Source organism: Haliaeetus leucocephalus, unplaced genomic scaffold (assembly GCF_000737465.1).
Source record: "Haliaeetus leucocephalus isolate CR32 unplaced genomic scaffold, Haliaeetus_leucocephalus-4.0 Scaffold848, whole genome shotgun sequence".
Lineage (NCBI taxonomy): Eukaryota > Metazoa > Chordata > Aves > Accipitriformes > Accipitridae > Haliaeetus > Haliaeetus leucocephalus.
This window is the reverse complement of record NW_010973284.1, coordinates 1,058,879-1,074,059: the sequence shown is the minus strand read 5'-3', so window position 1 is coordinate 1,074,059 and position 15,181 is coordinate 1,058,879. Positions and strand designations below refer to the sequence as shown.

The window sequence follows — 15,181 nt, the reverse complement described above, 5'->3', positions numbered from 1 at the left end:
AGATTCTTAACAAAGCAGGTTTCTACTTTATTTAGGGGTGATTAATAGGAAGGCAGTTCTTTTGCGTTCCTTGTGAGTTTTGGAAGCTTAGGAATTCAGCGTGGTTCCAGGTCTAACAACGCTGTGCCCACATGAAGTGATTTTTTAATCGTGCACACCATCATCATAGGGTACAGCGTCATCATCAACTTTAGGATTTAATGGCTAATTTCAGTAGAATATGACAATATTTAGATCTTAGAAACAAGTTTTCCACAAGCTTTGTGGGAATAGGTTTCTAAGACCATGTTATTGCTCCACGGAGAGTGTCTTTGGCGTGAGCTCACCTTTCTATTAGACATCTGAGAACCCACACCTGCACTTCCCTAGAGGCTGAAGTCCACAGGAATTCAGGTTCTGCTTGTTAAATGTTAGCATGCCTCGAGAGTGAGTAAGGCTCTTCTTGAACTGCATGGAGATTGGTAATCACAGATGCAGAGGTTTGTTTTGGGTTGGGTTTTTTTTTTTGCTTTCCTCATCTTGTGGTCACTAATGGTGCGTAACAACAGCACGCACTCAGTTTGTCCATGGAGTAGTTTTTTTATATTTAACAATATTTAGCTTTGACCTGCTTTACCCTGGAGATGTGTGGTGTATTTGTGTTTAGGTACTCACAGCACTGTTCAGTTGTTTCCTTCTTTCAAGTGCCTGGAGCAGTCACTGTGTGCTCTACAGCACTTTTTATAAATACAGTAGCATTACGCAGAACTGAGCATAATGTGTAGGACAGCAAAATATCTGTTAGAACAGTGTTGTTTTTTCACAGTGCATAGTCACTTGATGGCGTGTAAACTGTATAATTTTTAATACCTGAAGTTACAGGTGATGCTGTGTTAGGACAATTAAGGATTAGGATCACACTAACAAATGCCGTTTTCCCTTTCTTTTGCCTTTATCAAATTTTAGACTGTTTGGGCTGAAATTTTCCAAGTCAGAGATCTCTCTGATGTGGAAGATGATATGCACCATATCAGTCACTCACGATAACAGGGCCAGGAAAAATTACGACTGCATTAGTGCAGAAAGGTGACTTTGGATTGGGATGTACCCTTTGCGGTTCCTGTGGCAGGCTGCTCAGATTGGCCATGTTTGAAGCCTTTGAAAAATAGCTGCAGCTAGCACTTGTGAATTAAGGACTGGTGGCGTTTAATGTCCCGAAAGGTTACACCCATGCTGAGTGGGGAGAGCCTCCCATGAGGCAGGACTTTCCCTGCAGGCACATCTCCTGGAAGGACACAGGTTGTTGGAGGCCAAGTTGAAGGACATAGGGCAGAAGCGGTTGTAGTTGTTAGGTGGGTGGGGAGAAATGGGCAGAAGAATCTCTGCTGGCTAAACCGTGTCCTCCTTCAGACCCCAGGAGAAAACCCCTTAGTTCTGTCTTTCAGCAGCCCTTTGGAGAGGGCAGGTGTTTGCCAAGGCCACTGCCAGGGGTGTCATGTTCCCCTCTGGCTCTGGGATGTGCCAGGGTTGAGCACCCCGTGTCTCCGTGCAAGTGGCAAGCGTCTGGCAGGGGGCTGATGGCAATGGAAGACTTAAACCTTTCAGCTCTTCTGATGACCTCTGCTGGCATCAGCATGGGGGAATTCCTTTTTTCTTAGTCTGCTTTTGAAGAAGATCCAAGTCTTAGGATTTCATACAAAACCTTATGAAACTTTCCCGCTCCCTATGATGCGTTGCGTTCAGCTCTTGAAAGTGAAGACAGTAAAAACCCAGATACACGCTGTGCTGGAGTGTGGGGTTTTTTTCTGATGTTAGAAAACACTAAACTATGAAATTCCTTATTTTCTCAATGATTTTACAGTTATATTGGGAGTTGTGACATAAATTTTGAATTGAGGTTTGCAGTTTTGTCTACCAATAAGATAAATAAGTGGCTGTAGAAATCAGAGAATGGAGCTAAGGAAGTTGAATGCGGAGTGGGTGAACTGATTTTAACAAGACAAACCAAAGTGTTTTGGATTGCTCTTCAAAATTATCGCCTAGGAATGGACCTCCTAATTTAGCAACTATCTGTTGACACCCTGCTTGGACTTAGCATTGGTGTTGGGAAATTTTTTAACAATAAGCTGTTTGGGCCCCTAAACATAAACAGCTCAATAGTACATGGAGTTGTGTCTTTCTCTGGTGCCCAAAAGCCAGTCTTAGAGACCTGTCCTCAATTATACATTACTTGAAAATTTTAAATTAGTTTATATTTTCAGGGATCCCCTCATACCAGAAGGAGCTGTTTACTCTAAAATATAACACTTTTTTTTCCTCCCACTCTCTTTTTATGAAAGGAAGGAGAACAAAGAAATACTGAGGGTGGTTTTAACATATTGCACAAAAAAAAAAAAAATCATTAAAACCCATTGCAAGCTGGCTGGAGGCCAGCTTTGATCACAAGGAATCCCAAAGTGCTGTGTAAACTTGAACTGTTATACGAACTGTACCTGAGGTCCACTTTGGCATCCACTGGCACAGAGTGGTCTGTAGTGGCTCTTAGCAACGCTTTGGAGCAGCTCAAGCAGGAAGCTGAAACTTTCTTTAATCTTTTTTCCCTCTCCTTTTGCACCTCCTTCTCCAGGGTACTTCTGCCTAGATGAAGCATAGAACTCGTACCTACATTTTTCTGCTTAAATTTTTCTTTCTTGGATCTGTACCCATCATCATAATTGCTATTGTTACACCCGCTGTAATGGAAAAAAGATTAATCTTGGAGACTATCAGCGCGGCACTTTGAGGCTGTTTTTCAATGATGCAGGCTGTTTCTCATGGTGCAGTTTGCCAGTGCAGCCGAGCTGCTGCAACTGCTAGCTGCTGCTACTGCAAGGTGTGGACCCGCTTCCCCGGCACTTCTCGGCCCCCTCCTGCGTGCCATTGCTGGCAGTTGAGAGCTAACTGGGCAGAAAGCACACCCTACCAAAATGTGAAGGTTTTTTCTGCATGTTTAGCTCCCTGTTCCAGCTCACTATGGGATCAGATGAATGAGTGCAAGCGCAGATGGAAAGGGAAGAACAAAATGCATGAAAGAGGGCTGGAGAACTGGACCAGCTTCTTGGCTTCAGCAATTAGATGGGCATGGTGCCGTCAAGTCACCATTATTTCCTGCCGTGCTGGATTTCTTTTCTGGGTTTAATCTTTTCTTCACCCTACTGCTGCTTTAAAGGTGTTTCAAGCCACTTTTCCTCATAGGAGTTATTTTGCATCCCTTTCTGTTGTTGGTTCGCTTGCTTTAGCCTTTTTTTTTCTTTTTTTTTTTCTTCTTTTAACTGCTCATGTGAGGTAGAAGAACAGAGGAGGGAAGTGAATGGAGGGAAGTTAAATTGGGAAGAAAACAAATTTCCATGTTCTTTGTCCTGTTTTGTTAAGAATCCTGTAGTATTTTTAGACAGGGAGGTTAAGTTTTGTCTTTTTGGTTTAGATGAAGACTCAGGAGTGTATAAGGAAATGGTATATTCATCTGTTCTTCAGAATCAGATCTCAGCACAGAATCAAAGGCTGCTGTGCTCTTAGAAGTGTTTTATTTCGAATGGAAAAGAAAATAAAGCTGCAGCACTTACAAGAGTTCATGTGCATTCCTGAAAATCTTTCAGGGGTTGTATGGGTTTGCCGCTTCAACTCTTGCTATGAGTTTGATTTAAAATGACCTCCTAAATCTGTTAATAGTCTTGCAAAGCGACTCATTTTGCTTGGCCCTGGGTGGAAACCATGCAAACGCACCGAGTTCTGCAGGAATTCCTCCAGGAGCCAAAGCTGCTCAGATACAGTAAAAGGTGCATAAATCTGAAATTGTGGTTTGTGACACACCTCTGCTTTTTTTTTTATTATTATTTCATTAGGTAAATCAACTTAATCTGACTCTTTGGGAGAAGAGAAACTATTCACCTGCATAATTAATATTTCATTAAATATAACAGTGTCCTCCCAGAACTCAAGATGTTTTCAATGTGAGCACAGACAGCATCAGAGGCAGAGCTGAAAGGATCAGAGGTCCTGCTGGGAGTGCACCCCTGGGATGTGCTTACCCTGGTATTACAGTCAGATGCATATGACCCTTTCTACTCTCGAATTGCAAGATTAAAAAAGTAAATACAGAGCTTTTTAATATATATACATATGGCTATTTTTGTTTCAAAGCAACTCCAAATATATTATTCTGAAATTACACAGTTGTATACTGGGTAGAGTTTAAATTATGTAAATTATGCTATTAAATGGCTGACTTCTTTCAGAGGAGCTTGTACTAAGTGAAGAAATCTTGTTTCTTGTGTATGTTTTGGTATAACTGCCTTGATAGATTTCAAAATGACAGGCTCCACATCAATGTAATAACATGCAAGTAAGGGTACAAATTTATCATGGCTGCTAATTGCAAGTCTGTTGTTTTTATACTGCCATCTAGGCCTCAGCCCCAGTTGGAGGCCTGTTCTATTTGGCACTGTAGAGGAGCGTGATAAAGGATATTCTGCTTCTTAAAAGCTTGTCATGTACATAGTAAAGAGAAAGGCAAGCTCATGTAGAAGAGAACAGGCTTCTTTCACCTGTTCAGCACTGGGGCTGTGATTAGAACTGACCTCCCTTAGGAACGTCTTGGAATAGATCCTGCTATGCTGTCTTGTGAGTGGGGGGAACTTCGTTGTTCTATAGGGACATGCAAGGTTTCACCTATATTGCCATGCAGCAGGCCTGACCTATTGTGATAAGAATGCTGTCTACAAATAATTAATTGGGTGGAAAGTTATCTTCAAAATAATAGAAAGATCTTAACTGTATGTATATTTGAAAAGATCACAACTTTAATGTCCATATTAAAAAAAATTTGGTTGAACATAGCTGTGTCTCAGTTTTCTTGGCCCAGTGTTTTCTTGGCAGGTTTTTATAACCTGCTATTTTACTCATATTTGAAAGAGAGTTGTTCGTATTCCTTCCTGTGTGTGAAAGGAAAAGTACACAGAACAAGGAAAGATTTTTGGATGTGCTGAGGCTGCAGTGCAGCTAGCTATATTGAGACCTTTGTTGAATACTTGGTGTAAACAGCAGGGGCTAGTAGTATTTTTTTTTATTAAGTTGTTATAGTTAGCTTAGTATTTTATTATTGCATTTATTGACTGTGTATCTGTTAGCATTCTGCTCAGATATATAATTTATTAATTTGATTTTTTTTTAAACCTCATCTAGGTTATTCTGAGTAATTCCAAAAACGCCCTTCAACATGCCTGAAAATCCTGCTGCAGGTATGTCGTCTGAAAGTGATTACTTTTGTTACACAGTGAGAAATGAAGCTCCATTCCTAACATGTACTACTTTGTGGTGCAGATAAACAGCAGGTACTGCAGATCCTTGATCGTCTGCAAGCAAAACTGTGTGAGAAAAGAGATTCCCAACATAATGAAAACCTGACTGTTTTACGTAACACACTCAGGAGTCCTTTGTTTAACCAGATACTGACTCTCCAGCAATCCATCAAGCAACTGAAGGAACAAGTGAGTGTAAAGTTATGGTTGTTGGTGTGATGATAACTATGGTGAACTTGGAACTTAAAACAGGGTACACAGGCATGTGTTAATTAGCGCACTCTCAATAATAAGCTGTAACTTGGTGTGAGTGAATGTTGGGCTTTTCTTGGGGCTTTGATTTTTTTTTTTTTTTTTTTGGTCGAGCTAGTATCTACAGAGTCACTGCTAAAATAAGTGGTATTGCAACAAACAGGTCATGGGGCGATGTGCTTTGAAAGGGATGCAGAAGAGGCAGGCGTTGAGAACCACATCAGCTGGAAAAAAGCATCTGCAGAAGACATCATCTCTAGTGCTTTGAGTTCTGAACACAGTTGGAACTGGGATCCTTTGTTTTTCGTAGAAGCTAAATACTATTTATCAGCTAACTGGCAGCATCTTTTCTCCTTAAAAGACTTCATCACTTAGTTCCTGCTGACTTGTACAAGAATGGTTAACCTGCTTTGGGAAATAAAATCTAGAAAACCGCTCCTGAAGATTTGCCAAGCTCTGATGCAGACATACCCAAGCTAGCTTTAAAATGATTTGGCTTCAGCAGTGGAAGGAACTTGTGTGGATTGGTTTATAATGCCAACTGACACTTAGATTTTGTGGACATGGGCATCAGTGATGCACCTGCATGAACAAGTCTCACCGTGCAGTTAGCAAAGTCAGGCACGCAAACTTAAGATCAGGGACTAACTTGGCATACCCTAAGCAGCAGTGATCCCTGTCTCTGCTGTTACTGCACCTGCCCAGCTGCAGATATAGTGGGGCGGGTGTCAGGGGGATGAGGCCACCTTGCTCTCGTTGCCAAATGTATTGCACTTGGTCCTACCTGGGTGGCATGGTAGTGGTTGTGCTGTTCATTCTTCCTTCCTCCCATGTTCACGTAGGTGCTGCATCTGTTCCTTCCTTCTAAAGCTTGGGTGCATGTCTGCAAGCTATTAAAAATGTATGAAAATGCAAATATATCTAAGATCATACTTTATGACTGTGGCAAAATGGACTTAATTCTGAACATTCTGGATATAATCGTATCTAGAAAATTTAGCTTCTCTTGAAATTCTTTTTAAGCATGTCTCTCATGAACAGTTTCATTCAGGATGGGATTTTTCAGTTTACTATGTCGCACTGGGAATATTTCTGCATTTCTTCATTATCTGTCAGGGCTAGAAATTGAACTGCAAGTTCTAGCAATGATAGCATGTTCAATGATATTTAGTTTGTACCCTAGGCTCTCTCTGGGGAGAGATAATACAGACTAGGCCTTTGGCTCCTGAGTGACTAAGTGACTCTTAAAAAGTTTGGATTCTTGTGCCAAAATTGTCTAGGTTTGCCTGACAGTTGCAACAGTGCATGACTGCCTGTTTAGTGTTTGGTGCTTTTGCATGTGCTGTTTCTGGAATATCGGGGTGAAAACAGGATAATGGGCATGGGCAGGGAAGAAGTGTGAAAGAAATGGAGAAAATAAGTGGAGTAGAAACACAGCTGAAACATTCAGGGAACTTTCCTTCTGAAAAACAGTTTAAACTTGATATGGTAGCTTGTTATAGCTTATATATTAACATTGCCTAATTTATACACATAAGTATATTTGTGTGAATAGGCATATATGAACATATGTATGCTTGCTTCTTTGGCAGTCCTCACACAAAATGATATATGTGGAAATCTCTTCTTTTGTTTTTAATAGTTTTTCCACATCTTTGTTCGTTTTCAACAGCTGAATTATATGCCTTCTGACCGTTCAGTAGATTTTGATTTTACTAAGAGAGGGCTACTAGTGTTTGCTGACAAATCAGTTGCTGCTGGGAGCGTGAATACACCTTGCAGTTCTCCTGAACCCAAAGCATCTACCTTCACTCCAAACCTAGGAGTTAATGAATTTAACACAATCATCCAACAGATGGCAAAGGTAAGGCTCTCAGGCTTAGTGAAACAAACTTATTTTCCTTTAATGTCAAACTTTTTCTTGCAGGCTTTTGGAGTACGTTTTCAAATATGCTCTTTTGTTGTGTACCTGGGAGTGTGGTGCCTCCTAGCCAGTAAAAGAGTAGAAGTGCTGAGGATAACATTTCCCGGTGAAAGATAATGTCAGCAATGGAAAGTGGTTTGGTGTGGTGTTTTGGGTTGTTTTTTTTTTTTCCTTTCTTTGCCAATTTTTTTGTCTTACTTTCTACCAAACACCCCAATGTAGAAAAGAAATTTCAGTTGCCAGAAAAGGTTTTTGGTATTTGTTTTGGTATTTGGTGACACTTATTTGAAAATGGACATTTTCTGCAGAAACTTGTTTTGATGGAGAGACTTGTTTTATCAAGTACATTTTAAACTGGAGATGTACCAACTTTGTTAATATATGAACAGTGCAAATGATTAAAAGAACTGGCATGTAATATTTTATTTAACTCTTCATTTAGTATGTCTTAACTTTGCCAGACAGATGCTGATTTCATTAACATGTGATGTAGCATGTACCAGATGCTTATGGAAGTTGTACAGGTGCAGACATCCACCCATGTGGGATTGGCACTTACATCACAAATGTATTGTTCTGTGTTACTTTGAACCATTAATTTAATTGGTTAGTCATGCCTTTCTATATTAAGTAACTGTTGCTAATTGACTACCTTAATGTAGCTGTAATATTTTGAGCATAACTCTTCTCATTAGTGTGTCATTAACTCATCAGATAAAAGATTTAGCAGTAAAGGCTGCACATTATTTTGGATAAAACAGCTGTGATAGTAGTGCATTCTCTAAGTAATATTTCCCAGTAAACAACCCCAGAAACCTTGTATTAGAACTGAAAAGCAGGCAGTTGCAAAAGCAAACTTTTTTTAACATTAAGTGTGAAATTGCAGGGAGAGGAAGGAAATTAATTTCTTTATTTAAAAGCTGCAATCTTTTGAACACGTACCTAAAAATCAGCATTAAAGGCAAGGGGAGCCAAAAGACAAGTAATTTAGTTTAGCTATGCAGCATTTCCAGAAATCCCAAATATATTGCTCTAGACAGCACTTCGTTCATAGTTTTCATCCAGTTTGGAATTCATCTCATAATGTGAATGAAGTGTGAAAGCAGCTCTTAAATTCCCTGAGGTTTCAGAACCTCAGAGTGCTTGCATATCCAATACTCTGCTATATTAAAAATAATAAATGGAGGAGCTTTTATAGAAGTAACATATTCAGTATTTTGCCTTTGTTTAGTCTTAGGAGGAGAATAATTCTCCTGGTGTTCATAAATCTTAAACTAGCTCATTCTATTGCATTAAAAATTAGTAAATCAATTTTTTCTGTTTTATTAGGGGAGACAAATAGAATCAATAAAGATTGAAAAGCCTTCTGTTGGAGGTCTTGGATTTAGTGTGGTTGCCCTTAAAAATCACGGCTTGGGAGAAGTTGGTATCTTTGTCAAGGAAGTCCAGCCAGGAAGCATAGCCGACAGGTGAGATCTTTATAATTGTATTGGAAAATCTCAGTATTTCCATGAAGGTAAAAGTCACGACTTTCATGTTGAAAAATCTATCAGACTAACATGTTTGGGTTATCTGGTGGGATATTTTGTTGGTAGTATCTTGAATTCTGGCTTTTCAGCTAAATGGACTCGTGTTTTGAGGATCAGATTTTCAGATGAGTTTTAAATATCTGAGCCATTCATAAATTGAATTTCCAGAAATCGTGACTCACTTAAGAGAATCTTGAGTACTGATTAAAAAACAAAAGAAAACTCAGAAAAGAATAGAAGGAAAATAAAAATTAGCCTCCATTTGAATTTTTATGCATTGTGTCCATGAAAGATTCCCCTCCCCCTTGTTTCTTCATTTATGTGCCTATGACAATGCCCTATTTATAGTTGGTTTTACTGTTTGTTTCCTGTGTAAATTTAGATCCACTTCTCCCGACAGATCCCTGCACAGATGTCATCATAGAATCAAGGCTTCAGGCAGTTTCTTCCCGTATTGTCTGTGGGTTTTCACCCAACAACAAAAGACAGAGCAATCCTTTAAAAATAAAATGTGATTGTAAAACCACAAGAGTTGGCATGAGACAAATGCAGTGCTTGGAATTATGTTTCAAGAAAATGTGTCTAGATTTCAAGTCATTGGTGTCACTTTTTAAATAACACATGTCAGGAAGTGCCAACACAGGATGACAAAAAGAGTGGGGAGAGGTTGGAATGATAATGGCTATGGGCCCACAGAGAACACACCAGAGAACACTTAAAGAAAAGCATATTAGGCTCTTTCAAAGTGGAGACAGATGGACTGATCCGGATGTCAAAGGAGGGTGAATATCTCACTTTAGGATTTGATGACCTGCTGCTCACTTTCTTTAATGAGAGAATCTAAAATACATTTAGTGCTTGAAGAAAGTGATTTCTGGGAAACATCTTAAACATCACATGATAAAAAGGAAGTTTAAAATGCGTTAGTTAAGATGTGCAGTTATATTGTTTCAGAGTTTATAAATTTCCCCAGCATGCTTCCCATTTTGCTTCTGAGGCAAGATCTCCTGGAGACTTTTTCTGGATTCCTACAGAGCTTTGAAGGCAGTTTCTGTCTATGTAACAGTTTGGTCTCGTGCTCAGAATGAATATTTAACAAAGCAGATGAGTGATGGTTTCCCTCTTGTCACAAATCTAAATTCATCACTAGGGTGAATTAACTGTGAAATTTATATTCTCTTAAGGTATAAGTTGAACTGTGTATTGCTTGAAGAAAGTTTGATGTCTGAAGTTTGATACTGTGAATTTTGAGTAAGGTATAAATATGCAGCTCATCAATCTTTAGATCAAATAATGATACAAAACAACATCATAGCCTGAGTTGTGGGTACTTAGAGACAGTATCATGTGGTGCTAAACATAATGAAGAATAGTTCCTAGTTCATTGTATAACTACAAAAATACATTTTTTCTGCCCTGTCAAGAAATTATGAGGGAATTTCATTGAATTTTGAATAGAAGCAAAGGCAAAAATTGAGCAAATTTCTGTACCATTATAAAGTTGGAACAAAATATGGCTGGGCAGTTCAGTACAGCGTGGATTGCATGTAATGTGTAAGTTGGTGAAGACAGTGTAATAAGCAGATTTTTTTAATATATAAATATTTAACCTTGCATAACTGTGTATTTTGCATGTTCATATTTAAATTACACAAGCCTGTTGTGAAGTCACTATGCTGCATTTTAATATTGCTTTTAATGTTTTGTTAAGGGATCAAAGACTAAAGGAAAATGACCACATACTGGCCATTAATTGCACCCCATTGGATCAGAACATTTCCCATCAGCACGCTATTGCCCTCCTCCAGCAATCCACAGGATCTCTACATCTGGTTGTTGCTAGGGAGCCAGTTCAAGGAAACAGCAGAACTTCGGCTGTCTTATTAAGTGATATAAATCCACCTGAGACTGTAAGTTGTATTACTGTTAAAATACAGATTTTGAACTATGCTGGATATTTTTTTGCGGTTTTAAGTGTTTGTGTTAGCAAGCTTTACATATAGGGACTTTTTTCTTTAATCAGATTTTATATGTGATGACATTTCATTTAGACTGATCATGCAATAAGTATAAGGCTTCCATGGCAAAGCTGCATGAAGTTGTTATAAAATAGATCCTGGATTTTTATAGGATAGCAGAAGCTTTAAGTAGATCAACATATTCTTAGCAGCAGGGTCTGTTCAGCATGGGCTGGGTAAAGCATTTTACAAGTATCTCCGGCTGAAACCTACTTGTGTTCAGCAATTAAAGATGCTCTGATTACATCTTAAAAGAGTGTAAACATAACCTATCATAAGCACTGCTTGAAATATCCCAACCAATTTAAACTTAAACTGCTCAAAACAAAAAGCCTTGTCTTTGTTTTTAAAACAAACAAAAAGTATCAGTTAAAGAACCTCTCGATCCCTGTTTAATTATCAGGTTCTTTTTTATCTGCAAATTTCATTGATTGTGAACCCTTTTGTTTTCTTGAGGAAGGAGAGATTGTCACTGGAACATGTAATAAGCTAGGGCTGAACTTCCATCTGTGTTCAAACCATATGGTCCAGGTGGCTTCACTGAATTTGGTCGAACTGCACACCTAAATTCAGGGTTTGCAATATTGGAATCTTAATTTATTATGCTAGTAGGTTTTGATGAAAATCTGGTTAAGAGCAGTGCTTTTCCTTATTCTCAGTAATTATTTCCCTCATGATTATTACAGAGCTAGTGAAATCTGAAGGTTTTAGTGGATAATCAATATTGTTTATTGCACTGAAAATTTTAAAGAATTAAACTTTAACTGCTTTTTCATTGAAAGATCTGCACTGAACAGACTAACAAAATAAAATACAAATATATATCTCTACAGGGGGTCTTTAAACTTCTTTTATGATATTTAACTGGCTTTGGCAAAGATTTTCAGTGTGCTAATAAATCCTTTATTCACAGAAGACTTAAATCTGCCTACTTTGCTCCATTTTGGTTTCTATGAGATATTAATCTGACAGAAACATTGGCCGGGTTTGGGTTGCTTAACAGCTTTGTTATTTTCAGATTGTCTTGTAGAACATAAGGTCATGGTACAGTGTAGCTTAGAAACATGCTTCCAATTCAGTATGGCAGAATATTGTACTGCGCTATTAATTCAGCGTGTACTGGTGGTATTTAGAGTGTGTAAGTGAAATAACAGAAATAAGAATTTGGGCAACGCTAAGTGAAAACTAGGCCAGTGCAAGCTCCTTGCCTCTGTTTTTCTGTGTTGTTTGCAGTAGTCTTGATTTATGAAAAACTAAAAGGATAGTTTTTATTTTGGCAAGAAAATCTTAAAATTGCTTTTTCTTAGTCAAGCTTTTTCCTAGTATCCTGTTATTCTGAAAGTGAAGGACAAAATGTATGTTTAAAAACAGATGAGAAATCCCTCTGCGTATTTATAAGGAAATGAAGCTGACTGAATAAAATCCAACAGATCTCCAATATGTTGGGGAAAGAGAGAAAATTGCTCTTATTAATTCCTGTCATTCCTGGTACACGTGAAAGTAAGAAACATTAAAGATCAACTGAAATTAAAATCTCTTGTTTTTATTAATTGCAGATTCACTGGGGCCATGTTGAAGATGTTGAGCTGATTAACGATGGTTCAGGATTAGGCTTTGGAATTGTAGGAGGAAAGTCGAGTGGAGTAGTTGTAAGAACAATTGTTCCTGGGGGATTAGCAGATCGGGTAATTTGTTATATTATGTCACTTCTTGTTTGATTGTAAAGTATAATTAACTGATTTTGACAGTCTTAAAATAAACTAATATACCTAAACAAAAGGAAGCTGATAGCATCAAAGTCTGAATGCCAACATATACTTTATGAATGTTGAAGGTATGATTGAGGAAAAAGTCAGCACCTGATAAAAATTAAGTTGTTTCTCAGACATACTTTGGCTTTTATAACATTGTTGAACATGCAGAAATTCTGAAAAGTTGTCTAACCTTCTAATATTTTCAATACTTCTGGTGTTTTCAGCCTTTGGTCAGTCTGGGGGAGGACAAATATTCTTAATGGTTTTGCACATCCTCTGTAGAATTTGGCACATTTGGCAACATCTATAGGGACAAACTCTCCAAATGGATTGTCAGGCAAGAGAATCTGCCCTATTGAAGTAACTGTGTTGCAAGATTCAGTTTACAGATTTAAGATCTGTAAGATTTTACACCTATTTTTAGTGGGTTTCATTTTAAATGGGTTTTGATCCCTGCCCTGTGGTCTGACCAGTTCAAGGAGACATTTAGGATTGAAGCAAAGCCTTTTGAAGTTACTGATATCTTTTAAAGTTGCACGGGTACAGTTTGCAGCCTTTGATTGCTAATCTTTAAAGTTCTAAGTATTGCTACATTTCAGGAGTAGAACACGTGCAATAGCAAAACAGATTCAGATTTTTAATGTGAATTTGGTCATGGCAAGTTACAATATTTGAGGTCTGGAACCCATGCAGACAAGATCCAGTAACATACAAAAGAGAGGCTAAGGTACTTCCTCTAGTATAGGATGGAAACGAAAATTGGATATTTGGAGAGCTTTCCTGGAAAATGTTGGCTTTTGCTTGACTGCTTCCCCCTGAACCTGTCATGTATAAATGAGAATTTTTTAATTATTGTGTAACACCTGTTTTGCTGTAAGGAACAAAGTGTTTTGACTACAAATGAAGCATGTAAGTTAAGAACTCACCACATCATTCTCAGTTGAATGAGACATCATTAAGAACACGTGAAATAATGAGCACATATACATGTTAAAATTGGATGAGTTTGTAAATGAGTTTGAGTTAGTTCTGGGAATAACTCTGCTATGATTGCTGTATAAATCAATGCACCTAAGGTGGTGGAGCTGTGCTGATCAATACCAGCTGAGGATTTGGTCCTATGAATGCTTGCTTATAGTAGAAATGATGATGTAGGTCATGAATCATAATTATCATGTAAAAAATGGTTTGTGTGGAGTCTTGTTACGTTCAGCGGATATACTAGCTCGAGATGGAGCTAGTTATGTGAGAAAAGAATTGCCAGGCTTATATAGAAGTATTAGGAAAAACTCTAAAAAGTCCTAAATCAAAATGCTGTGCTTTTTATTCTAACCCCTATGTGATGAGGAGTAGTCTATGAAATGGCAATACATAACAACCTGTGAGATCATAAAACATTGTTGCTGTCTGTTTTCTCCTAAATGAGAAAAGTAACCACTTTCTTAGGAATGGTGCTATTCAACTTGTGTATCTTACTCAGTTTTGGAAAGGATGATATACCACTCTTAACTACTGTGGAAAAAACAGTGCATGATTGTGCAAACACTTCCTTGAATTATTTAGTATGTAGCTGTGGTGGTCAATTTTACGGTATTTTCTTGCATTGGCTCTCATGGCCATGAAGATGCCTGTACACAGTTTCAATTTTGTAATAGAAAAGATATTTTATGTATAGACTAGAAACATTTTTTGCAATTTTATTTACATTTGAAGGACGGGAGGCTTCGGACAGGAGATCACATCCTACAGATTGGAGGGACCAATGTGCAAGGAATGACCAGTGAACAAGTTGCCCAAGTGCTGAGAAACTGTGGGAATTCTGTTAGGATGATAGTTGCAAGAGACCCGAAGTATGAAATTATGGAGACTCCACCAGCTCCTGTGAGCTGGCCAGTCAGTACATTACCTTCTTTTCAAAATGGAAATGTAAGTATCTGGTGTTTACTTGTGACAATTTAAAATATGTTTGTGGCTTGTGATCAGAAAGGAGGAGGAGAACAGAGTGTTCTTGAGACCTAAAGTGCTTCTCCTCTTTTGAGTTTCCAGATATTATGTGTGTGTATTTAAGTGGTCATTATTATAGCCCTGCCTTCTATAATTTTTCCCTTTTTCCTGTATGTTATTAATACCTATAATCTTAGGATCGGAATGACCAGCTTTACAGAATTTATTTCAGGTGGGTAATTTAATTACCAAGACCATAAACGTTATCGATAAATGGTACTTCTGGTTCTCCTTCTTAGCTCATTACATTTTTGCTAATCAGTCATTTGTAAGTGGATTTAAAACTTCACTGTGAATTTCCCTACTCTGAAATCCAGAGCGCCATGGCCACACCAGAATTATTCAGCACAATCATCTCTTTATGAAACATAAGTGTAATGTTTTC

The 15,181-nt window shown here is 38.1% G+C and overlaps 1 protein-coding gene across 1 annotated transcript in view; it reads left to right on the top strand.

Moving 5' to 3' along the window:
• The first annotated feature begins 4,031 nt into the window (after positions 1 to 4,031).
• Positions 4,032 to 15,181, top strand: part of INADL (InaD-like (Drosophila)) — a 149,447-nt gene continuing 138,297 nt past the window's right edge. Inside the window, exons 1-8 of the mRNA XM_010582302.1 lie at positions 4,032 to 4,106; positions 5,200 to 5,255; positions 5,338 to 5,504; positions 7,240 to 7,431; positions 8,821 to 8,960; positions 10,732 to 10,930; positions 12,595 to 12,723; positions 14,506 to 14,718. Of these exons, the coding sequence (XP_010580604.1) occupies positions 5,234 to 5,255; positions 5,338 to 5,504; positions 7,240 to 7,431; positions 8,821 to 8,960; positions 10,732 to 10,930; positions 12,595 to 12,723; positions 14,506 to 14,718 (1,062 nt within the window). The 5' untranslated portion in view covers positions 4,032 to 4,106; positions 5,200 to 5,233. The remainder of the gene's footprint in view (positions 4,107 to 5,199; positions 5,256 to 5,337; positions 5,505 to 7,239; positions 7,432 to 8,820; positions 8,961 to 10,731; positions 10,931 to 12,594; positions 12,724 to 14,505; positions 14,719 to 15,181) is intronic.